Here is a 25840-nt window from a genome sequence, read left to right on the forward strand (position 1 = left end):
AAAAATATGAAAATGTAACTGTTCAATTTCTCCGAGTTAGGAAGATTTGGGGGAGGTCAACTTGTTTATCCGTGGAAATAGTCCTCCTCCATTGGAAGACTAAGATATATAATATCTCTTTTAAGTATCTCTTTGTTATTTTCTATAGCATTACTTTTTATTATCTTTAAAACAAAATTATTTTTATCATTTTGTTCTTACATCTATATTACGAAGATTATATCGTACAACATACCTCCTACCTCAAAGGGTGTTCAAGAACTAATATTAAGCACTATTGAAGAATCCATTATTAAGAATATTTGAAAACTCATGAGGAAGATTATGTCAAATAGCATATCTCCTATCTCAAAAAAGTTTTCATTGGAACTAAGTCAATTGTGACAACAATGAACTAAGTCCAAGAAATTATATTTTAGAAATCACATTGTTTGAAATATTTAGGAAATTGTGTTTTGTCTCATTTAAGTGTTTTTCGCAAAGAAGATAAGTTTTCTTTAGGTTATAAGACAATAGAAAGTTTTACACATATTTTAAGTTTTTGTTTTTTAATAAATTTCACATGTGGATAAAGAAACACTTTCCCCACTATAAATTTGATTTTTTTTACATGCATCCATATGACACCGACAATTTTAATTAAAGTAAATATATTTTATGTTTTAAATATTTAATATACTTTTTATTTATTAAATAAAAGAATTGAATTTGTTTTTTCTTTTAAACCAAAATTGAGCGTAATTAAATAAAAATTTATAATAGAGTGGATTATATCAAGATTGTACTTTTTTAATTAATTGTATAAATGTTGTTAATTTTTTTATTATTAAGATTATATATATATATATATATATATATATATATATATATATATATATATATATAGATTTTTGAGTATAACGTGTGGTTGTACAATTTAATTTAAAAACAATTCTTTGATTTAATAAATAAATAATATGCAAGATTTTTAATAATCTTTGATAAAATCAAACAATAGACACATTGTACGAAAAAATAAACACATTTGGATGAAACCCGTGCAACGAAATTACCTTTTTTAGGCACTAAACAAACACAAATAACTTCGGATTTTTTAGAAATCTCAAAATAAAATTTCTAAATTTTCTAATACAAAATCTATTTTTTTTAAAAGCTAAAATAAACATACCCTCAATAAGGTGACCTATTGATCTAATGTTTTTTTTTGTCTTTTGAAAGGACCTATTGATCTAATGTTAAAAATCAAGAACTTGTGTACACTATGAGCCAAAAAAAAAAAAAAGGACAGATACGCAACGCAACAAAACTGAAGAGCAAGTCTATAATGGAAAGACATAAGTTTGCGGTAGAGATGGCGTAAGTACTACAATTATTACGTTTTATTTTTCCTTTGATTTTGAGTTTTGGTTTGTCATCTTTTATTTATCAAGCCACCCAGTGGAAGGAGTCTTCTTCTCCATCCAACTATTACTTCCATTCACCATTAAAACCACCATCAAGAATTATTCAATCTCAAACCAAAACCAGATAGACCGTCTGGAATGCTATCACACCGTACTGCGCTCGTCTGAGGGATGCGACTGACCGGCTTCCCTAAACACCATCGACGCCGACTGCATTAAATATCATGCATGTCCGATGACCCAACAACGGAATCGCCTCGCCCCAATTGCAGAAGACAACTATTAAATCAGTGTTGAAAGGAGAGTGACTGAGCGTTTGTGGTTAGCATTTCTCAAGGTTTTATTCAGTTTTATTAAAAGGGATACGCTTTGGAACACGTTCGTCAAAGGTACAGGCTTGGTCGTGTATCTGAATTTCTCTTTCATCTTCCAAAATATTCACGTCATTTCATTTCCTGCGAGATTCTCGCTGCATCTACTTACATATCTCAAATTGCTCAACGGGAATAACGCAAGCTGAAATTTTCTACCGTCTCTGTCTCTGTTGGGTAAAACCATTTCACTTCACTCTTTATTTTCTTTTTTAGTCAGGCTAAAGTGCATTTTTTTTCCCTTAACTTTCAAAAACTTGCAATTTTGGCCTGTTAAAAACTACAATTTTGACCCTCTATAATTCAACCCCTTTGCATATTTGGTCATTTTGATTAATTTTGACAAAATCAATGCTGATTGGACATGCCACGCGTGTAATTACCTATTTTAAAAATAAAAAAGCCACATGTATAAATGTCAAATTAAAAAATAAAAAAGAATTAACAATTATCTTATGTATATCATCAATCACTACGTGGAGTAAACCTGGGAATGGCTCACATTTAAACCTCTAATTAAAAAAACCTAAACTTTCAATCCTTCTTCAATCCTTTAGTTAATCTCAATTAAAAAACCTCTAATTAACCGGAACAACACAAATCTGGGAATGGCTATGTTTTTTGAGATGAGAAGTAAATCACGTTTCTCACCAAATTAAAAAAAAATCACAAGAAGTACCATGAATCCCTAACTCATTATCATTAGCACTTCATTCTTCACTATTCTTTATCAACATTGTTCACGGTTCTTCACGATTTCCAATCCCTATATCAACTTTATTCATCAATATTCTTCATCAAAATCGTATTCTTCCTCATCAATTTGTAGATCCATACCGTCTGAGCCATAGATTTTCGGATTTGAATTGGTAAGTTTGTCAAAATTGGTGAAAATAGGATTATATTTATGCAGATCTAGTTTGAATCGAAGCCAACGTCGTTGGATTTGATGCTGGCGGTGGTGATACGGAGCCCCGGCGAGAAAATGAACCCGGCGGTGGTGAATGGATTTGTGTTGTGTTTTTTTTATTTTTTTAATTTGACATTTATACACGTGGCTTTTTTTATTTTTAAAATAGGTAATTACACGCGTGGCATGTCCAATCAGCATTGACTTGGTCAAAATTGATCAAAAAGACCAAATATGCAAAGGGGCTAAATTATAGGGGGTCAAAATTGTAGTTTTTGTACTTAGGGGCCAAAATTGCAAGTTTTTGAAAGATAGGGGAAAAGTGCACTTTAGCCTTTTAGTTATTATTATGCTTTTCTGTTGCTACAAAGTGGAACTGTTAATCTACTATTTTCGATTTACTGTCTTGGTATTCTGCTAATATTCTGCTTATTATTGAAAATTAAGATTTTGAGACTAATTAATTATTTATTATGCTTCCATATGTTTTTCCAGACTGCTCTTTTCCGGTACAAACAGCACTTATCTTAAGCTTTTTTATAAAGTGCTTAAATGTTTCTTCTGTTGTGGATTTTAGAATATCTTTACTTGTTCCTAGTGGACAATGCAAGGTAATATTCGTATAACTCAAACCACTGTTATATAGACATGTATTATGATTGTCATCTCATCGTTTCTTGTAATGCGTAGGTTTAAAGAGAAGTATTTTCCAAATGGGGATGTCTACATTGGTTTTGTCAAGGGAAAACGTATGCATGGCAAGGGAAAGTACACATGGTCAAATGGAACAATATATGAGGGTGATTGGGTTGATGGAAAAAGGACAGGGAAAGGGCGGGTGATATATCCATCAGGAGCAAGTTTTGAGGGTGAATTCTTTAGGAATTCCCGTCACGGTCACGGCACTCTTAAAAAATCCGATGGGGGTATCTACGTTGGTAACTTCGAGAATGATCTTTTCCATGGCAAGGGAAAGTACACATGGTCACATGGAACAATATACGAGGGTGATTGGGTTGATGGAAGAAGGACAGGGAAAGGACAAATGATATATCTATCAGGAACAAGTTTTGTGGGTGAATTCTTTAGGAATTCCCGTCATGGTCAAGGCACCCTTACCTTATCCAATGGGCATGTCTACATTGGTAACTTCAAGAGTGATCTTTTCCATGGCAAGGGAAAGTACACATGGCCAGATGGAGAAATATACGAGGGTGATTGGGTTGATGGAAGAAAGACTGGGAAAGGTCGGATCATATATCCATCAGGATCAACTTTTGAGGGTGAATTCTCCAGGAATTCCCGTCATGGTCACGGCACCCTTAAAAAATCTGATGGGGATATGTACATTGGTAACTTCGAGAGTGATCTTTTCCATGGCAAAGGAAAGTACACATGGTTAGATGGAACAATATATGAGGGTGATTGGGTTGATGGAAGAAGGACAGGGAAAGGACGGATAATATATCCATCAGGAGCAAGTTTTGAGGGTGAATTCTCTAGGAATTCCTTTCATGGTCACGGAACTCATACAAAATCAAACGGAGAAGTCTACATTGGTAACTTCAAGAGCGGTTTTTCCCATGGCAAGGGAAAGTACATATGGTCAGATGGAACAGTATACGAGGGTGACTGGGTTGATGGAAGAAGGACAGGGAAAGGTCGGATCATATATCCATCAGGATCAATTTTTGAGGGTGAATTCTCCAAGAATTCCCGTCATGGTCACGGCACCCTTAAAAAATCTGATGGGGATATCTACATTGGTAACTTCGAGAGTGATCTTTTCCATGGCAAAGGAAAGTACACATGGTTAGATGGAACAATATATGAAGGTGATTGGGTTAATGGAAGAAGGACAGGGAAAGGACGGATACTATATCCATCTGGAGCAAGTTTTGAGGGTGAATTCTCCAAGAATTCCCGTCATGGTCACGGCACCCTTAAAAAATCTGATGGGGATATCTACATTGGTAACTTCGAGAGTGATCTTTTCCATGGCAAAGGAAAGTACACATGGTTAGATGGAACAATATACGAAGGTGATTGGGTTAATGGAAGAAGGACAGGGAAAGGACGGATAATATATCCATCTGGAGCAAGTTTTGAGGGTGAATTCTCTAGGAATTCCTTTCATGGCCACGGAACTCATACAAAATCAAACGGGGAAGTCTACATTGGTAACTTCAAGAGCGGTTTTTCCCATGGCAAGGGAAAGTACACATGGTCAGATGGAACAGTATACAAGGGTGATTGGGTTGATGGAAAAAGTACAGGGAAAGGACTGGTCATATATCCATCAGGAGCAAGTTTTGAGGGTGAATTCTCTAGGAATTCCCATCGTGGTCACAACACCCTTACAAAATCCAATGAGGATGTCTACATTGATAACATTGAGAGTAATCTTTTCCATTCGCAGGGAAAGTAAACTTGGTCAAATGGAACAATATATGAGGGTAAATTATCTGACCCAGGTAAATTATTTTATGCTTTTTAGTATTATAGAAAAACTGATCTAGCATATATTCATGGTTACCGGAATTATTACCTTTCTTTCAACAGTTCTATAATTAATTATTTTAAAATCATAGCCTTGTGTAGAAAATCATTTGACTAAGTGTATTCAAGAAGCTAGATGACTTGGAATCATTGAAAATGGCAACGCATGGTTGTTATATGAAGTTAGAGTTTATAAGTGTATTCATGCGTACTTACTTGCTGCTTGGTTCCCAAATCAAATTAATATAAGAATGATTTATTATGCTATAAGTTGAGTGTTTAATGTTGTAAATTGAAAATTCTAAATACTGACAGAAAAACTTCGGTATGGATAGAGGATGTAAACATGTTTTATACATCTATATAATTGATCTATAACTGAGACAAGTAGACTGTCAAAGAAAATTTTAGTCCCGCTTATCGTCTGTTCAGTTACCGACATATTGGGTTTATTTATTAAAAAAAAAAAAAAGAATATTTTTGATACTCCTTCAACCGTACTCTTGTCGTTTCGGGGGACGTATCCGATACATTAGCAAGAATCAAGAATCCGTGCATCACATGTACTGTGTTTATGGCATTTATTCTCATGTTAATGTGTGTTTTATTTCTCCTACGCAGAGATCATGACGACGTGAAAGGGTGTTCTCAGTTGCTACAGGAGATGTAGAGCTGTAGAGCTAGGAGTTCAGTAGCCTGTTGTTTTTGGAGTCTGCTTTCCTGTATTCCTCTGTGTAGACGTTTTACATCAAGTTGAACTCTATTCTAAAATTTCAATTTTTGAAGTTTATTTATTATTGAATGGTACCAATTCTCAATTTCTCACCTTGTTTAGTGTTAGTGGTGATAGACATCTTATTCACATTTTGTTTAGTTGAGACTTCCTTTCATTGCATGATAACTTAAGACTGTCGGTGTTTAATGTTTGCTTTCACATTAATCATTGAGTGGTATTGTTGTTGCAACTTTTCCTTAGTGCATGAGATCGTTATTTAGTGAACTCAGAGAGCTAGCTTGATGCAATTTCTACCTTGATTACATATTTAAATCATTGAATACCTTCACCTTTTGATTGATTTTGCTTTCTTCTCAATTCTCACTATCATAGAATTGAGAATTTTGGCTCCTTTAAGAGAAACACAAGTTATGAAACATTAGTTTCGAGAATTTTGGCTCATAATTTTTCTCTATTGGCTTTCTCTTTTTTCCCATCGCGTGTCATCGTGTTCACCTTGTGCCTTTATTCTCTCCCTGGTTCCGGAACACTACAATCTCAACTCTCCCACTTCATCCATCGAAAGCCCTCTCCACGCCTTCAACTTTGTCGATGCCAGCCACCTCCATCGACGACATCAACACCGCCGAAGATCACGCTGCCACCGTCTGTTTGCCACTTCACAGTGTAGAAATCGACGAAGATCACTCCAGTCTCGATACCAGCGAATATTCTAGAACATTTTAGAATATATCTTAACCGTTGATGGTAACATTTTGCAATCTCTACTTCAGCTTGTTAAAATGTTGTGGTTAAGTAATTTTTTTTGTTGAATTTGTTAAGTAGATATTTCGCAGATTGAATCAGCTAAGGTGATGTTTATACAGATTGTGATGGATTATTTTATTGACGATCATGTGATTGAAGTGGTTGATTCAGATGTTGATTAAGGTGGTCAAGATAAACTGAACAAGAGGGGGACAAGAGAGATTCAGTATGAAGGAGACCTGTATTTCGCCTTGCCTTTGAAGTATTTAGCTAATATGCATGAGAGTTTGGTTAATGAAGTTAATATTTAGCTTGCTTTGTTGAATGGTATTCACGATAAGTTTATTGGTGTTGCTCTTGAAGCTGTGGGTGGATTGGATAGAAGACTCATGAAGAAATTTCCTAAAAGAGGTCATTTTTATATTCAATGTAGATTAGATTTCATTTGCTTTTAGCTATATAGTGTTGGAAGTGGAATTTTTGTACTATGTATATAATGTTTTATTGCTTAGGGTCATATATGTATTGGTTGTGTAACATTTAATGTATTCTATGTTGTTCCTCGACAGGAACATGTACATATAAGAGAAGAGAATTGGCAACTTCAACTGAGACGAGGACCGGGTTTCCATAACTAGTTATACAAGAAGGAAGCGTGTTCGCTTTGTGGTAGTTAATGGATTGAAAATTGTTGAAAGACTGAATTCCTCACCTATTGATGACGCTGAGTGGTGAGTTGCGTGTTGTGTTTATTTTTTATTTGATGGATGTAGCCGACCGCACTTAGTGGGATAAGGCTTGGCTGTTGTTGTACTTAAATATTATTTTAATTGTTCTATCCTGTTTTGATTGGCAAGATTTTGTGGGCCTTTTTTGTTTGGATTTCTTTGTTTGTAGAGATTGAAAATTGGTACTCTGCTGTTTTCACTGTTATTTTTTTGCTATATCAGAATGTGTGACCTAAGAAATAGTGCTTGTATTTTATCTGTATTTCTGTGGTATACCAAAATTCTATTATGTCATTTTTTTATGAAATTATTGTGTCAATTTTTATTGAACATGCCACAGCTCTCTAATGCTATGCTTGCTTGTTCCCTTTTGTTACATTTTAACGAAGGTAGTTTATTCCTAGCTACTACTAATGGGTGCAATGACAAAATCGGTTATGATGGGATAGAGGTTGAGCATCGATTTCAGCTAACGATTACAAGGAGTACAACCTTGGTCTCACTTGTTTGTTTTTGTTTTTAGGTTTAAAAGATTGACAGGTTGGAATGAAGTAGCGATCTCAGATAACGATTACAAATTCTACTCTCCAAGACACAAGCGTAGGCGTGGTGCATCAATTTCACTTCCAAATTTCCCAGATGTCCCTTTAAGCATGGTTTTGCCACATTTTGGAAAATGAAGTGCTGTTTTTAAGATGTTCAATACGTAAGCTACTGCAGTTTTTTGTGCAATGTCTAAATTGTGCCGCTATGGAAATATTTTACTAGCATGCATTGGTTATGAATATGAATATAAATATAATGTGCTTTGGCATCTGCTGCTGCACAAGATAATGATTGATATGTAATGATGTATATTATACTAAATGGGATAGTAATACTATTTAAAGGTTGCATAAATGGTAATTGCTGCAGTTTCTTGTCCAAACTTTATGATGTTGACTTTTGACTTGTTTTTACAGAGTTATCCTGGAGCAGACAATTCTACGACATTGACTACTACTCAAGGATATCGCTCAGTAAGTAATTTAAAGTTAATATATTATTGTTTTTGTTAGTTTGTCATCGCATGGAATGGATAGTGAATGTTGTTTTTTCACCGCAGTTTGACTTTTTGGTTTGTCATTACATGGGATGGATAGTGAATGTTGTTACTTTAAATTTCTAACAATTTTTTATAAGGATGTGAAACTTTATTTCCCAGCACAAAAACCCTCGGCGTCTATTTATTTTGTTTAACTCAGAGGTATACATCTTTGTTTAAGGAAATAATAGTATCTGGTGTGAAAATGAATGTGTCAATTTCAGAAATGACATACACACTGATCACTCTATGTGCAAAGGACTACATGCAGCAAATACTGCAGTAGACAGGATAATCTAGCACCCTAGTTAAGCTTTTACAAGTGCCTTAAAGAAATTAAATAAAAATTATAATGTAAAATATTGATAGCTTAAATATTTTATTTCTAATTTCTAAATATAACAATTCACTTTTAATTCCTTAATTAATACCTTTTGCATGGTGATTTTTTGTGTGCTCAATTATAACATAATCCTATCCTTTGTCATCGATGGATGTCGATGTAATGAGAGATGGTTGCTTGCTGGTGAGTATGATTCTAAAACTCTCCAATTATATGCATCATTTGTTAGCAAATATGAAGGATTGAAGGTTGATGATCTGTTAATGGCTGAGCAAAAGGAGTGGAATACAAAAATTCTGCAGCATTCTGTATTTCAATCAGTGCAGCATGACAGGCACACATGGAAGGTGGAAAACCATGGGAATTATTCAGTGCAAAGTGCTTTTAAGTTGTGCATCAATGAGTTAATTAATGTCGATCATTTGAAAATGAAAGGTGTGGTTGGGAATTGGGATTGTATTTGGTGTTTGGAAGTTCCATCTAAAGTGAAGAATTTAATTTGGTGAGTGTGTCATAACGTGCCGCCTCATAGAATTCGTTTGAAAGATGAGGAGTTGATTGCTCTCCTTTATGTGTGTTTTTTTTTTTTTTTTAAGAATCGGGTGAATATGTTTTTCACTTGTTTTTTCAATGTGAAGGGGCCAGGGACTATAACCTGTTGCAAAATGGTGATTTGTGAAATGAAATATTGGGTATTTTACAGCAGTTAAGAACAAATGTAAAACGGATAATTTTTTTACTGCATTACGATATTTTATCTCCCACAAAGTGTCTCTTTGCGGTCATTATTTGGAGTATTTGGAAGAGTCGTGATATCCACATTTAGGAGAATGTTTGGTAACAACAGCAGCATATTTTTTGGCGCGCTGCGCTGTTATTTCAAAGCTGGTGCAGGTGCAGCGGCACATCAGTGCAGGTTCGACAGCAGTGCAGGGAAAAAAAAACCAGACACGCCACTGTTGAAATATAATAAAAATGCCTCATTCGCTGTTTAATAAAAAATGGGTTGGCATAGATATGTGTATTAGAGACGGGTTTGGGCGCTTGTGCTTTGCTAGAACGGAGTGTCACTCTCCCATTTGTTTCATTAATGAAGGTGAAGCTTGTGGCCTTCTTTCCGCAGTCTGGTAGGTGCACCATTTGCAGTTAGATGTAGCAACTTTTGAGCTTGACCCAGAGCGAATGGTGGACATTAGACAGCCTTCAAGGAAGATGTCTCGAGTTTAGTGCTATTATTTCTTATTGTAGACATTTGTCCTCTTTTTACCTCTAAATGTCGAGTTTACCACGAGACAAGCAAACGGGTTCATGCTTTAACAAAAGTGGTCGCATCTTTATGGATTATATTTCGGTGACATAACGTAACATGACATTGAACAATCCAATTGTGACACGTGGCAATGTAATCTTTTTAAACATAAAAGGATGTTTAAGAGAGAGAGAGAAAATAGTTGACCAACAATGACAAAAGTCATGACAGCACCTAATTTCAATGAAATTGGTACCTAATTACAAATATCAATGAAACCGTTCTCTAAACAATATCGCTAATCATGTTGCATCATTGTTATTTTAAATGCAAGTTAATTGATATATTTTAAAGTCTGCGAAATTTGCATCCCCAATTATAAAAGTCTACTTGAAGTGATCACGTGATCATTTGGTTTAACTGTGGTTTCTATAGAATCGCATGGATTTTCACGTTTTCTCAAAAGCTTGGTTTTTTAGCCTCACGATTTCCGCGTCCAGCTTGCCTCGAGACATGAAAGTTGCATGCAAAAGCTAATCCAAACACTACATCTTACAGACTACTAATATCTCAAATAATTATAAAAATAAAAACATTATGGTAATTAGAGTTCATATGTGATATAACTAAAGTTTTTTTAGATTATTTTATTTTTTAAAATTTGTACCATCTATTTGATTGTTGGGTAACTTAACTAATTTGAACTAATTTAAGTACTATTCTCGAGAACTACATTATCACACCTACAAAACCACATACAACTTTCTTGTTAAAAAAGAAGTGCATCTTGGATAATATATGTCTCTAAATCCTCCCAATCATATGCATAATTTGGTAGCAAATATGAAAGTGGAGAAGGAGTTAAATTCAAATTTGATTCAACACATCATTTAATCATACTGCTGCAAAAATTCTGCAGATTATGATTATTTCGATCAATGTAACATGACAGGTGGAGAAGAATGGAAACTATTCGGAACGAAGAGCTTATAAGTTGCGCATCAATGAGTTAATTAATGTTGATCACTTGAAAATGAAAGGTGATTGAGAATTGGGATTGAATTTGGCGTTTGGATGTTCATCTTGAAGTGAGAATTTAATTTGGCGAGTGTGTCATAACCTGCCGCCTCATAGAATTTGTTTGAGACACGAGGAGTTGATTGCTCTCTTTATGTGATTTTTGTGAATAATTAGGTGGATATGCTAAAAAAATCCGGATGTGTAAAATCCTTTTTTTTTGTTGAAATTCTAAAATCTAAATGTGTAAAAATCCTTAAAAAAAAAAAAGTTAGCCGCTAAATTGGTCGTGGCTAATTTTGCCATCTCTAAATGACAAAAAAACACGCTCCAGATTTTAGAATATGAAAATCGAGGGAATTTTTAAAAAAAGAGGGGCACGCAATAGAAGTAGACCAAATGTATATAAGAAATTATAGAATTACCGATTAGAAGTATACCAAATGTTTGTACCAAAAAAAAATATACACCAAATGTAATAGGAACAAGCACAACCTGTGTAATGCTGAACACAATTCCTTTTACATCTACAGGCAGTTTCTTCAGCAACAATAATAAAAGTGATGTGAGAAAAACCGCAGCAATACTAATTACTAATATTTGCATATATCGAAAAAAGGGACCATCCTCACCTAGGGATGTCAATGTGTATCCGTGGATACGGGTAATATGATATCCGTCCCCACCCCGTTGGATAAATATGATACCCGTACCCGTCCCCATACCCGTGCGGGTATCTCTATACGGGCAATCCACGGGTATTTAGATACCCACGGATATCCGCGGGTACCCATGAATTTTTGTTTTTTTTTTTTTTTTGTATAAAGAAGAATTCAACTTTTAATTACCTACAAAATTCAACTTTTAAAGATCCATACATAACATATTCCATTCAAATTTCATAATCCATACCATAATCCAACAAAAATAAGGATTCTTACATAATCCCAAGCAAATTCATCATACCAAAAAAGATTAAATCAATTCAAATCCATAAAACAATTAGAAAGCCCTAAAATTAGTTTATTCCTCTAAAATTAGAAAGCCCTAAATTCTAAAATCATAAACAAGTAATCGTTATAAGGAGAAGAAGAAAAGAAAAGAGATGAAGAGAAATTTTTGATGCTCTTGAAACCACACTCATATATATTTTAGTAATTTACGTAATTTATTAACGGGTACGGATACCCGCGGGCACATGTATCATCAAATCCGTGTCCATGTCCGTAAAGTAACGGGTAGTTAAATACCCGTTTAATATACTCGTGGGTACCCGTTTAGCTACCCGCCCCGTGCCCATGACGGATTTTATCCGCGGATACCCGCGGGCACATATTTTTTTTGCCACCCCTGACCTCACCTACTGCAGTTGGTAGACCAAATACATGAAGAGGCTTCACCACAAAATGTCCAACATAAGTAGTCACAAGTTCTGCTGGCTGTTAAATGCCTCCATGAAGTCCTCTTCACTTAATTAACCCCAATTGCAAACATAAAATCCTAGTGCAGGTAAACCATATATGCAAATAAATCATATATGTGTCGTATTCAATGTTCAACGTGTAGATTAATTTACCACAAAGGTTGAGTACATAAGGGTAGAATCGTCACTCAACAAAATATAAGCATGCATAATCAAAGATAGATAGGAGCAAAATTGAAACTGCATATAATGGAAGAAACAACTTGTAATTTGAATGCACAAACACAACCTATAACAAACAGAATAACAAACAGAAATTCATTGCAATTACTTAAAGTATTACAATCATTGAAATAGAAATAGATGCTTATAATTATATTCAAAATTATTTGCTTAGAATAACAAGTCTGAAATAGAAACACAAACAAACCCTAATGTCAACTTCAACTGTTCTTGTTGTTCTTCTTCATCTTCCCATTCTACTCAATCTACTTGTTGAAGAACAATCTCTTAATGAAGATGTGAAGAAAAACGAAGAGGAGAAGTTTGAAGATGAGTTTCTTAACATGCAACCCAATGTGAGCTCTCACATTCATCCAACGTCGCTGAACAGAATCCCTGATGATGGTGAATGAGGAGAAGAAGAAAGAAAAGGCCATTAGTTGTTGTTTTGTTGATACGATTTGCTTGCCCTAGTTTCGCCGAGCTTCGTGCTTCGCTGCTGTGTTTGTGTTATTATGGGATCGTATTTAAAGGAAAAAAGTTGCGGGTTTGGGGTCAAATAATTATACCCGACCCGAGTCAATTGAAGTGGTTGGATTATTGCGATCTATTATTTTATACCCGAACCGACCCGAGTCAATTGCGGGTTCGTATTTAAAGAAAGAAAATTGTGAATCGACAATCATGTGATTGAATTGAAGTGGTTGATTTGGATGTTGTTTATGGTGATCAATATAAATTGAACAAGAGGAGGACGAGAGAGATTCGGTATGAAGGAGACTATTATGTATGAGAGTTTGGTTAATGAAATTAATATTACGCTTGCTTCGTTGAATGGTTATTTGCAATAAGTCTATCGGTGTTGCTCTTGAAGCTGCGGGTGGATTGCATAGAAGATTCGCGAAGAAATTTCCTAAAAAAGGTCCTTCTTATATTCAATGTAGATTAGATTTCATTTGCTTTTAGCTATATAGTGTTGGGAGTGGAATTTTTTATCATGTATTTAATGTTTTATTGGTTTAGGGTCATATGATGTATTATTGGTTGAGTAACATTTAATTTAATGTATTCTAGGTTGTTCCTCGACATGACTATGTGCATATGACAGAAGAGAATTGGCAACTTCAACCGAGACGAGGACTGGGTTTCCAGAACTAGTTATACAAGAAGAGACGCGTGTTCGCTTTGTGGTAATTTTTTTTTTTTTTTTTGAAGATCAAATACTTTCATTAGATAACAGAGGAAACAGTAACATTACATAGCAAGTGAGAAATTTGGTATGGGACAGTCCCCACCCAATTTTTAGAGCCAACTACTTTGGACATTTGAACTAACTCATGAGCAACAGAGTTTTGATTTCTACTAATAGCAGTAACCTTAATATCCTCAAACAAATTTAAAATAGAACAACAGTCTTGGATAATTGGATCAATTGCAGCCATTATAGCCTTGCCATTGATACAATCCACAACAGTAGCAGCATCGGACTCCACCACCACCTTGTTTAAACACAAGTCTTTTGCAACTGAGAGACACCATCTCAAACCAAGTGCCTCTGCCAACATAGGACTCAACTCCACTTCTTCTCTTTTGCACGCAGTAAAACTGACAGCACCCATATGATCTCTAATGACTAGTCCCCAACCGGTAAATCCATCATTAAAACAACCTGCATCTACATTCACTTTTGTCCAGTTATTTTGAGGAGGAAACCAGTTTGCAGCACCTGGAATTGGAACAGATTGAGGAACAGGTTTGTGATTGGCTTCATTGAAGTCACAAATGAGTTTTGTAGCACTGTTGGCAATAACTGCTGGTATGAATTTCTGATCCTCAAAAATAAGCTTATTCCTTGCATCCCAAACTTTCCAAAGCAATGAACAGAAGAGTTGTGAGGCAAATATATTACCACAAGAAAGCCAATGTAACAACCACTCACCAAGGTTCATAGATGGGGGTACGTGAATTCCCATAGAACTGCAAAACCATGTCGCTTTTGTCGAGTGACAATCCATGAATAGGTGCTCAGCATCTTCATCATGTAGGTGACAGATTGGGCATTTCAAGTCCAAATTGATTCCTTTTTTCCTTAAATTGACACGAACAGGCAGGATGTTCTTGACTATTCTCCATAGGAAGTTTCGGATTTTGTTGGGCACCGGAGCTTTCCATATTGCTTTCCAGAGTTTACTATTCAACAAAGAGGATGAGCTTGGAACCTGTCTCACATTTTCCTCGGTTAGAAGGTGGTAGGCTGACTTCACAGAGTAACTTCCATCTTTCTCCCAATGCCAAATGATTCTGTCATCTGGGAGTCTAAAGGATAGTTGGATATTTGTGATTTGGGAAGCCTCAAACTGGTTGAAACATGACGCAATGAGGTCTCTCTTCCAATTCTTTGTATCTAAATCAATAAGATCACTAACAGTGGCTGTTGAGGGGAGATTTTGCACCGGGCCATGAACTTTGAAATTTGTTTGGTCAGGAAGCCATTTATCATGCCAAATTTTGATACTTTTTCCATTACCCACCACCCATCTGGTGCCCTTTTCCAGTACTTCTCTGCCACACATGATGCTCCTCCAAGCATAGCTTGGTTGGTATCCTATGGTTGCCTCCAAGAAGTTGCTTCGGGGATAGTACCTACTATTGAAAATACGGCTCATCAAGGAGTTTGCATCAGACATAAGCCTCCAACTCTGCTTGCCTAGGAACGCCTTATTGAAATTGCTAAGACCACGGAAACCCAGTCCCCCATTGCACTTTGCACTTCCAAGGTTCTTCCAACTCATCCAATGCAGCTTACGGTTCTCATCCGTGGTTCCCCACCAAAATTTGGATAGCATCGCTTCCATATCATTGCAGCACCCCTCCGGAAGTTTGTAGCAACTCATGATGTAATTCGGAATTGCTTGAGCCACAGCTTTAATGAGGATTTCTTTTCCTGCCCGGGATAAGCACTTTTCTTTCCACCCTTTAAGTTTCTTCCACACCCTTTCTTGAACAAAGGAAAAAATATCTCTTTTGGATCTTCCAAAGACAACAGGAAGGCCCAAGTACCGAGAATGATGCTCCACAGTCTTTACTTTCATCTGGTTACAGATCATTTGTTTATCAATATCACGCACATTTCGACTATATGACGCTTCAGATTTTTCCATGTTCACCACTTGTCCGGAAGCTCTTTGGTAGGTGTCAAGAACATTCAATATAGATGCTGCCTCATTTGTATTGACTCTAGCAAAGAGTAGGCTGTCATCTGCAAATTGTAAATGTGAAATTTGAGGCGCACTCCTTGCCACCTTAATTCCGTGGATATTTCCCACCTCTATTTCTCTATGAATCAATCCCGACAACACATTAGAACATAAGATAAAAATATAAGGGGATAATGGATCACCTTGTCTAAGTCCCCTCTCCGGGGAAAAGCTCTTGCTTGGCTGACCATTGATGAGGATTTGGTATGACACCGTTGATATGCACTTCATGATGGTCTTGGTGAAGATAGGTGGGAACCCCATTGATTGAAGGACAGCCTGCACAAAACTCCATTCAATACGGTCGTATGCTTTGGACATATCTAGTTTGAGAGCCATCATCCCTTTCTTCCCTTTCGTCTTCTTCTTGAGCCAATGGAAGCACTCCATCGCTATCAAGGCGTTGTCTGTGATCAACCTACCCTGTATAAATGCGCTTTGCTCTTCATCAATCACTTCTGGGAGGATTCTCTTTAATCTGTTGGCAATCGCTTTTGTGGCAATCTTCATCACTACATTGCAGAGGCTGATCGGTCGAAAGTCTTTGGGAGCTGAGGGGTTCTTGCACTTTGGGATAAGCACAATGAATGTCTTGTTAATTGTTGAAGGTGATTCATCCTTGTTTAAAATATCCAGCACTAACCTTTGGACATCATGTCCCACCACATGCCAATATTTCTTGTAGAACAAAGCTGGTAATCCGTCCGGTCCAGGAGCTTTCAGCGGGTGCATTTGGTCTATAGCCTCTTTAATCTTCTCTAGGTGGAAAGGTTCAGCACACCATGCTTTGTGGTCATCATTCAATCTATTTCTTACCACATTACAAGTTTGTTCTAGGTCCATAGGAAGGGAGGTTGAAAACACTTCCGAGAAATGAGTTAAAAGAATCCTTTCGACATTCTCCTCTCCATGCCACCAGTTCCCATGTTCATCCTTCAACTTGCTAATTTTTTGACTTTCCACCTTTGATTTGCTTTCCCATGGAAAAAAGAAGTGTTCTTGTCACTTGGATTTAATCTGTTAACTATTATTTCCTAAGCTCTATAGGCTTATAGGATGAATTATTTGCAGTTATGATTAATCTATTTTCTATAGCTCAGTGGATATTAGTTCCTTCCTCTTTATTATATTTGAATTTTGTGGACCTTTTTTGTTTGGATTTCTATGTTTTTAGATTGAAAATTGGTACTATGTGGTTTTCACTTCGTTATTTTTTTGCTATATCAGAATGTGTGGCCTAAGAAATAGTGCTCGTATTCTATTTGTAGTTCTGTGGTATACGAGAATTCTATTTTGTCATTTATTTCTTATGAAATTATTGTGTCAATTTTAATTGTACATACGACAGCTCTCAAACTCTATGCTTGCCTGTTCCCTTTTGTTACATTTTAACGAAGGTTACTTTATTCTCTAACTACTAATGAGTGTAATAACAAAATCGGTTATGATGGGATAGAGATTGAGCATTTCATTTGAAATTTGCAAGGAGTACAACCTTAGTCTCACTTGCTTTGTTTTTGTTTATAGGTTTAAAAGATTGACAGGTTGGAATGAAGTAGCAATCTCAGCTAACGATTACAAATTCTACTCTCCAAGACACAAGCATAGGCGTGGTGCATCAATTTCACTTCCAAATTTCCCAGATATCCCTTTAAGCATGATGTTGCCTCATTTTGGAAAATGAGGTGCTGTTTTTAAGATGCTCAATACGTAAGCTACTGCAGTTTTTTGTGCAATGTCTAAATTGTGCTGCTACTGAAACGTTTTACTAGCATGTGTTGGTTATGAATATGAATATAATGTGCTTTGGCATCTGCTGCTGCACAATATAATGATTGATATGTACTTATATATATATATATATATATATATATATACACACACACACACACACACTAAATGGCATATCGCTCAATAAGTAACTTAAAGTTGATATACTATTGTTTTTCTTAGTTTGTCATCACATGGGATGGATAGTTAATGATTTTCACCTCAGTTTGATTTTCTGGTTGCACTGCAGAAATGCAGATGAATTCAATGATTCCATTAAATTTATGTTAGCTCATATATAGACTTTGTCCTTGTGTTTTGGTTGATGTCACTTCTTGATTATAAAATGAGAATAAAATTATAATTTAACACTTGATGTTAACTGTTACTTTTCTCTCTTTTAGCATTTCGGGAAATTGCGTCCGTTCATCGTATTTGCGTGTCCATTTCTTGATTCTGCTACCTTTTGCTTGGGGTGGGTCTTGGGGCTGATTTTTTATCTGTTACTTTAAAGTTCTAACTAACAATTTTTTTATAATGATGTGGGACTTTATTTCCAAGCCACAAAGTCAGCGCCAAACCCTCAGCACCAATTTATTTTGTTTAACTCAGAGGTATTTACATCTTTGATTCGGATGTGAGAATGAATATGTCAATTTGAACTCGTGATAGGTTTTGATTTAGGGAGTGGTTCAAGGTTGTTTGGTTGTTGTGCTGGTTTGCCATCATTTTTGGCTTGACAGGAATGATTTTTTGCCTAGAGAGCCTTGCGGACTGTATATGTTGTGATCTCATCATGTTGCTGCTGGACATGGTTCTTGTGCAGTTCATAACATGGCCAGTCGGTTTCTAGCCTGCTATGTGCGGTTTTCCTCTCCTTTTTGATTCAAAGGTCGCAGTCCAGTTTGTGTTTGCTCTGTTTTGGGTTTGTAATTGTTATTGCTTTGTGCAGTAACAAGAGTTGTTTTCGGTCTGTAGGGTCTCAACTTGCCTGTGTTTTGTTGCCTGCTGTCTGTAGGGTCTCAACTTTAAAATGTGAAGTGAAGGAAACCTTACAAATTGGAAGCTGCAGAGTGTGTATCATATGTAAAAAGCTGGTGGATCTTCGCGAATCCGGCAGTGCAGGTGGCATGCCTAGAGATAATTGTATAAGGGATTCAGTCCTTTATAGGGTTAAGGATTTATTGTAATTTAGTTGTATAATGATTGTAAAGTTGACCACTATCATGTCAAATATTGATATTCTTTTCATCAGTTGAATATTAATAAAATTACTTTCCTTCAAAAAAAAAAAAATTACTTTGTTATCAAATTCTTTGATATTCTTTTCACATTTCTTTTGATCAACAAAATAGAGTAGTAATAAGTAATACTAAAAAGTAGTAATAAGCAATACTATTGTCTGTGATACCAATAATTAATACTAAAAAGTCGTTATCAAAACATAGTACCAGTATTATTCAAAATATAGTACCAATAGTAGTCAATGTCAATGAAATTGGCACCTAATTACAAATATCAATGAAACTGTTTTCTAAACAATCTCTAATCGTGTTGCATCATTGTTATTCTAAATGCAAGTTAAGTGATGTATGTGATGAACTATTATATTTTAAAACCCTCCCAATCATATGCATCATTTGCTTGTAAATATGAAGGTGTAGAAGGAGTGGAATTCAAATTTGATCCAACACCTCTTTGATAATCATACTGCTGCAATAATTCTGCAGATTTTCCATCAGTGCATGGCAGGCAGATATGGAAGGTGGAGAAGAATGGGAACTGTAGCGTTCGGTGCTAAGTGCTTATAACTCCTCAGAATTTGTTTGAGAGATGAGGAGTTGATTGTTCTCCTTTATGTGCTTTTTGTGAATATGCTAATCCTTTTTCTTTTTTTGTCAGATGTGTAAAATTGTTTGTTATTTTTGTTCGAATTCTAAAATCCAAATGTGTAAAAATCTTGAAAAAAAAGTTAGCCAAAATGCTAAATTGGTCGTAGCTAATTTTTCTATTTCTATATGGTAGAAAAACACTCTGGGTTTTAGAATCTGAAAATTGAGGGAATTTTAGGAAAAAGAGGGGGGCGCGACGGGGAAAGAATTTCACAATTTTTTAATAATGAGATTTTCAATGATGCTAAGTGGTTGGATTTGAAGATTCTTAGTTGCAATTATTCCTTTTGTAAAAATAAAAAAAACTACAATTATTCCATTCTTCAGTTAGTCACTAACTACTTTGCTCCAAGTTCTGACTAAGAGTCCTCCAAATACCATATGATACCACTTTTGTAGTACAAAAGCTCATTAAGATACACAAGATGAACCAGTTATTGTACCAAATCAGAATTAAAATACAATATGATCAATATTTTCTTCAGCTTCCGAGTTTTGCCTTGCTCTTTATTTTCGACCAAATCAGAACAAGAGAAAATCCCATCAAATACATAAACGGAGACTGCAAGTAAAATTAACCACGTCGACTGAAGAAATCTTTACGTCGAAAGTGAGATTCAAAACCACGTCCTTGTAGAGCGTGATGAGTTAATACTTGGCAACTGGACAAACCTTCATTACACTACATCATTAGGTCTATTTTCTAATAGAAAAAAAAAAAAAACTATACAATTCATGCAGACATTTGTAACGAAAAAAATTCATGCAGATACTAGTCTACACATGCGCGCCCACATGACGATAATATTATGAGTCTTCAAAAAATTTATTAGCAAATGTCAGGGCAAGGAGGCTACTTTGCATTCCAGCAGTTGGACAAATGATTTATTTAACACAGTAATATTTGCTACTACAAACATCCAATGGATGAAAATGGAGAAAAGCTTTACCTGTCTCAAAGGAAATTGTTCTCTGCAGAGGCTTCACATCAGAATAATCCCGAAAGACGAATTCACTAAGAATATAACCAGCTAAAAAATATGACAAATGAAAAGCAACAACAAGCAAAATGATAGCAAAACCACTCAATGTTAAGAGCAAGTGGTGCTCCAGCAGAGAGCTGCTACCAATACGGATAGTGCAGCCAAAAACGGTCAAATAGCATTACAAGTAAGAGCAAGTGGTAGACCAGATGTAATAGGAACAAGCACAACCTGTGTAATGCTAAACATAATTTCATTTACATCTATAGGCAGTTTCTTTTCAGCAACAATAATAAGAGTGAGGTGACAAAAACTGCAGCAATAGTCGATAATGATGTCGTAACTATGCTTAATGATGCCATTTGTGGGTCAGATAGAACAAGCAGCATAGCTTGAGAGCTGCACTCTACTAACGCAAGCCAGCAATACAATTCCTGCGCCTAAGGGCCACCTAAAACTAGCATAACTACTAATAACTAATATTTGCATATTGAAAAAAGGGACCAGCCTCACCTATTGCAGTTGGTAGGCTTCACCACAAACTGATCAGCATAAGCAGTCACAAGTTCTGCTGGCTTTTAAATGCCTCAATGATGTCCTCTTCACTTGAATTAAGTCCAACTGCAAACATAAAAAAATCCTAGTGCAGGAGCATAGTATCTGCAAGTAAATCACACATGTGTCCTGTTCAAGTGCTAAAAAATGGAATTAATGATAAAATTAACAACTATTTATCAACAAATTCGTCCAGAAAATCAATAGACCTGCTGGTAAACCACATAAAAAAATGTGGGAAGACTCGCACTAGCAGTGTGCTAGGAAGTACTACATAAGGTAGAAGTGAATTTGCTTGCTTTAGAATCTCCAAAATGGACATTGATTTTTGCTTCATTATCTGATTGTAGAAACTAAATAACCAAAAAAGAAAGATGTATTGTGTTAACTTTGTTTTCCGATTTCAGTGCAACAGTATAGAAACTCCAAGGGGAGATTTAATAGACTCCACATTAAGAGCGAGTGGCGCTCCAGCACAGATCACTGCCACCAACGCTGACAGAGGAGGCAAAAATGATCGAAAAGCGTTATAAATACAAGAAAAGAGGCTGTGAAAAAACAAATTGTGTGAGAAAACAAGACCTTCAATGGAAACAGTAGCACTGAACTATTGAAAAAGAGGCTGCTAAAATGTTTGCAGTTGAAGAGAACCATAATCAGAGGAGTGATAGGGATGCAGGTGGTTATGGATATGGAAGATTCTAAAAAGAATGTGCTAGAAGTACAAGTTCCAGTTCTATCGTCAGAATTTGAAGACATGCATGATTTGCTTTTGAGTATTGCTAATGAGCCTTTACGTTCTAATCCTCCTTCCCCTACAAATTATTATGGTAGTAGTTATGATGACATGGAGATATTTGACACTCAATTACTTTCATTGTGGAACTTCTCTATTTGACACGCAAGCATTATCATCCTACACTATTATCTTTTTCGCAAGCATTATCATCCTATTATTGGATACACATGATTATATAAAGCTTATTTTTTAGTTGAGTTTGAAATGAAGTCGCATATACATTTTTTTGTTGGATTGAAAATGGATGTTCGAACAGCATGCACAAAGATAAAACAAGCCAGTAGGTAGTTTAGTTACTAGTTTGCTACTAGATAGTTACTCTTCTAGTCTTATACAAGTGATGTAACCTTTCTTGTCATACTCAATTCAATTTCGTATAATTTTTGTATCTTGTGCATTTTTCATTCTCTATCAAGTTTCCTAACACGAGGAATTAGAAGAGTTGAACAATAAGAATGGTTTGAAAAACGTAGCAAGAGACATGAATTTTGAAGAAAGTCTAATTAGTCAATCGAAATGAGAAATGAGTGATTCAAGGTTCAGGGGAATCAGGAGCAATTTGAGTATTGTTCTCGACCGACCCAAGGTCTACAGTTCTCTATATATTAGGCTCAAAAGCACTTTGGCCCGACCACGCTAGTGTGGATCTAGTCCAAAAACATTGAATATATCCCATCTTTGTTGCCTCAACGGTTAGTTGGGATCCCTTTACTATGTAAAGCTGCAACGACATGTAACGCGCCCGTGCTTGATATTGATGGTGCGCCATTTATAACGGTCTCTCATTTACCGTCCAACAGCTCCACACTCATGTCTGTAAAAGGAATCCTTCATCACAAATGCAAGACACAACTTTTACCCTTTAAATACCTCTCACTCTTTTACCCTGTCTTCTTCTAAATTCTAGTATTCATATATACAACATATTTTCACACCATTTTCACTAATATAATCTATCATTTTATATTTTAGAAATCACATATACACTAACCACTCTATGTGCCAAGGACTGCATGCAGCAAGTACAGCAGCAGACAGGATAATCTAGCACACTAGTTAAGCTTTTATAAATGTCTTAAAGAAATTAAATAAAAACTAAAATTTAAAACATTGATAGCTTAAATATTGTATTTCTAAATATAACAAATTCACTTTTAATTTCTTAAGTAATACTTTTTTCTTATGAATTTGACATCCATGCTCTCTGGCAAACCGGAGTTAATCTTGTTCAAGGCGAACCAAGCAACAAGTCTAAAATATTCGCACATGGTTCATCATGTCTAACACGTACATTGAATGAGTTAGCATCCAAAGCGTGTTGTCAACATCCAAAAAAACACCAGCAAGAGACATGCTACATGGCTCACATATATGTCCATAGCTAGTGAGAGAAACTTGTTTTATTTTTCAAGGTAGCAAATAAATTTTGTTTTGTTTGAATAGATATAATGATGGTTTTTATTGGGTGTTAATGGAAAATTGAAATAGCTGCAAGCGAAAAGATGACAGGGAAGTACCTGGGGGATTGGATGAGGTAGCAGGAAACCCGAAGAGTTTAGCAACCTACATTTGAGAGGTAGCTACGAGCTCCTGTACTCTGTGAAACCAACTACAAAAGCAAGTAGGCATAAAATGATCGAGCGTTATTTGTAGATAGAAAGCGTGGAAAAAAGAAATGGTTGTATACACAATAAGAGTACTACGTGGAAAGTGTGTGAACTCAAATGAATATTGGAGAATTTAGAAGAAACATTGGTCGAACATGGCACATAAATTGGATGTGATCAAACATAAAAGAGTGAAAGACGTGAGCAACTAACATTATGCATCTGATTCACTCTGCCTCAAATTGAATACATGTTTTGAAGCAGAGTTTATATTCCACTTGACCAGCTAGATAGAGTGAGGAACTACGGTGCATTAACTGGGATTATAGATTCCATTGAAAACATTGTTGACCAATTATTGTTATTTTGTTTGTTTTCCTCATTGAAAAAAACAAAGGAAATTGTTTGCTGCAGTCGCTTCACATCAGGAGAATCGCAAAAGACAGATCCACTTAGCATATAACCAGCTATAAAAGATGACAAATGAAAAGCAACAACAAGCAACAATATACAAACTTCAAAGAGTGCTCCAACACAGATAGCTGCCACCAACACTGACAACAGAGGCAAAAATGGTCTAAAAGCGTTACAAATATGAGAAAAGAAGCTGTAAAAAAACAAATTATGTGAGAAAACAAGACCTTTAACTGAAAAATCTATTGAAATTTGAAACAATAGTTGTTTTACCGATTCAGAAGCAGGCCAACAACAATTGGTACCGCCACAATATGTGTAATGCCAAACATCATTCCTTTTGCATCTGCAGGGAGTTTTTTTCCCGATGAGCAATTGCAACAAGATTGGTGCGAAAAAACCGAAGAAGCAGGTGACGGTGAAAAATTACACATCAATTAAAAAATTGTTGACTTTGTTTGTCAGGTAATCATTTTTTAATGAATGAATGTCACCATAAGTGAAGAATTTGAAATTGTAAGAACATAGTAAAAAGACACATCATAATGGTGCCATTTGTGGGTCTACTCTAGTAGCATAATTTGAAAGCTGAGCTCCATTAACACAAGGCATCAATACAATCTCTGCGCCTGATTCATTTTGTTTCCAAGAATTAGAAAGCATATCCCACTAGCTATCTCTAATAAATTATTTAGACAAAATTATGTGTATTCTGTTAGAAACTTCAAGAACAATTAAACTATACTCGGTCAATGCAACACAAAAACTTGTTGTTGAATATATGAATCAAAAAACAAGATTAACATACTCACTAAAAAAAAATTCTTATATTATAAATTAAGTGATTAGTATATCAAGAACAAGTCATCGTGACTTAAATTAGAGAGGACACAGAAATTAAATTACAAAGTTTGATGCTAAAATCCTTCAACAAAAAAAAAAAAAAGTTTGATGCTAAAATTAAAATTAGAAGTCAACCTCATATAACAATAACATTACACGTGACTAGAACAATTAATAACTTCAAACAAACTAAATGTATTCCGTATTCTAAATTAAGCTCTTGATAGTTGATATTGAAAAATATCTTTCAATTCATTTCCGTTTACAATCTCTCAAGCAAATCCTAAATCAACTCTAATTAGTTTTTTCTTTTTTTTTTTCTATTTCCTTCGTTTACTCTCTATCAACATCTTCTGCTTCTACTACCACTTGAAAATCACCTGAAAATTAATATAAAAAAAGTAAATTAATACCCAAAAAATAATAATAATAAAATAAAATAAAATAAAATATAGAATTAAATATAAATTAGACCTTCAAAAGAAAATAAATGGCAAGGAAAATTATCTCCTCAAGCACGAAGAAAAAAATTTCTTCCCAGAAGGTGAACTCAGGCAGCCGATTACGTTCCGGTGGTTCTTGTCCTTGTGTGGTGATGAGAGGTTGTGTGGCTTCGATTTTTGTTCTTCCGGTATCCTCAGTTGATGCTGCGGTGGTTTGAGATGTTGTTCCGCCAGTACCTTGCACGTCGGCGTTTTCCGTTGTTCCTTTTGCATGTTTGTCGCTAACTAACTGTTTGAAGACAAACTTTTTACCCGGCCCATTTTACTTTTACCATTGGGTTTGTGTGAAATTTTATTCTTTTTTAAAATATTACTTCTTTCATCTTATTTGTTTTTAGGTTAATGTTAACTTGTGCCCTCAAGGCACATGTTAAGATACTCATTTAAGAAATACATATATCAAAAGGCGTGCATTCAAGTTCTTAAAAGTTGTTATATTGTGTTTTCCAATACAAAATTGCTCTATTTAGGTTGCTTAACATGTG

General features: G+C 35.4%; 1 protein-coding gene, 1 long non-coding RNA gene and 1 pseudogene across 36 annotated transcripts; 1 reads left to right on the forward strand and 2 right to left on the reverse strand.

Moving 5' to 3' along the window:
• The first annotated feature begins 1329 nt into the window (after window positions 1-1329).
• LOC146919300 (uncharacterized) lies at window positions 1330-19055 on the forward strand. 34 transcript variants are annotated; one of them, XM_085712589.1, is made up of 9 exons: window positions 1330-1951; window positions 3180-3295; window positions 3375-5158; window positions 5805-6666; window positions 6786-7077; window positions 7236-7397; window positions 7918-8100; window positions 8357-8413; window positions 9051-9589. In XM_085712589.1, exons 2-3 carry the CDS (start codon window positions 3237-3239, stop codon window positions 5110-5112), a joined length of 1797 nt encoding a protein of 598 aa, XP_085568715.1. In that variant the 5' UTR covers window positions 1330-1951; window positions 3180-3236; the 3' UTR covers window positions 5113-5158; window positions 5805-6666; window positions 6786-7077; window positions 7236-7397; window positions 7918-8100; window positions 8357-8413; window positions 9051-9589. The 34 variants fall into 34 exon arrangements, with proteins under 34 accessions (XP_085568715.1, XP_085568712.1, XP_085568709.1 ...); XM_085712609.1 differs by lacking the exons at window positions 1330-1951; window positions 7918-8100; window positions 8357-8413; window positions 9051-9589 and adding exons at window positions 2264-2643; window positions 17517-17699; window positions 18321-18373; window positions 18503-18651; window positions 18778-19055 and having other exon boundaries at window positions 5805-7077; XM_085712590.1 differs by lacking the exon at window positions 1330-1951 and adding an exon at window positions 2264-2643 and having other exon boundaries at window positions 5805-7077; window positions 9051-9323; window positions 9460-9589.
• Window positions 11490-12656, reverse strand: LOC146919301 (uncharacterized). Its single transcript, XR_015011431.1, has 2 exons — window positions 12443-12656; window positions 11490-11714 (listed from the first exon to the last, which is right to left on the reverse strand). It is a non-coding gene; the product is annotated as an uncharacterized LOC146919301 (long non-coding RNA).
• Window positions 19056-19835: 780 nt separating the features above from the next.
• LOC146919302 (putative sodium/metabolite cotransporter BASS5, chloroplastic pseudogene) lies at window positions 19836-25615 on the reverse strand (annotated as a pseudogene). Its single transcript, XR_015011432.1, has 4 exons — window positions 25327-25615; window positions 24283-25232; window positions 23809-24149; window positions 19836-23597 (listed from the first exon to the last, which is right to left on the reverse strand). The product of XR_015011432.1 is annotated as a putative sodium/metabolite cotransporter BASS5, chloroplastic pseudogene (transcript).
• Between the last annotated feature and the right edge of the window lie 225 nt (window positions 25616-25840).

This window comes from Medicago sativa, chromosome 5 (genome assembly GCF_051527215.1).
Source record: "Medicago sativa cultivar Bolivia chromosome 5, Bolivia_mono, whole genome shotgun sequence".
NCBI classification, from domain to species: Eukaryota; Viridiplantae; Streptophyta; class Magnoliopsida; order Fabales; family Fabaceae; genus Medicago; species Medicago sativa.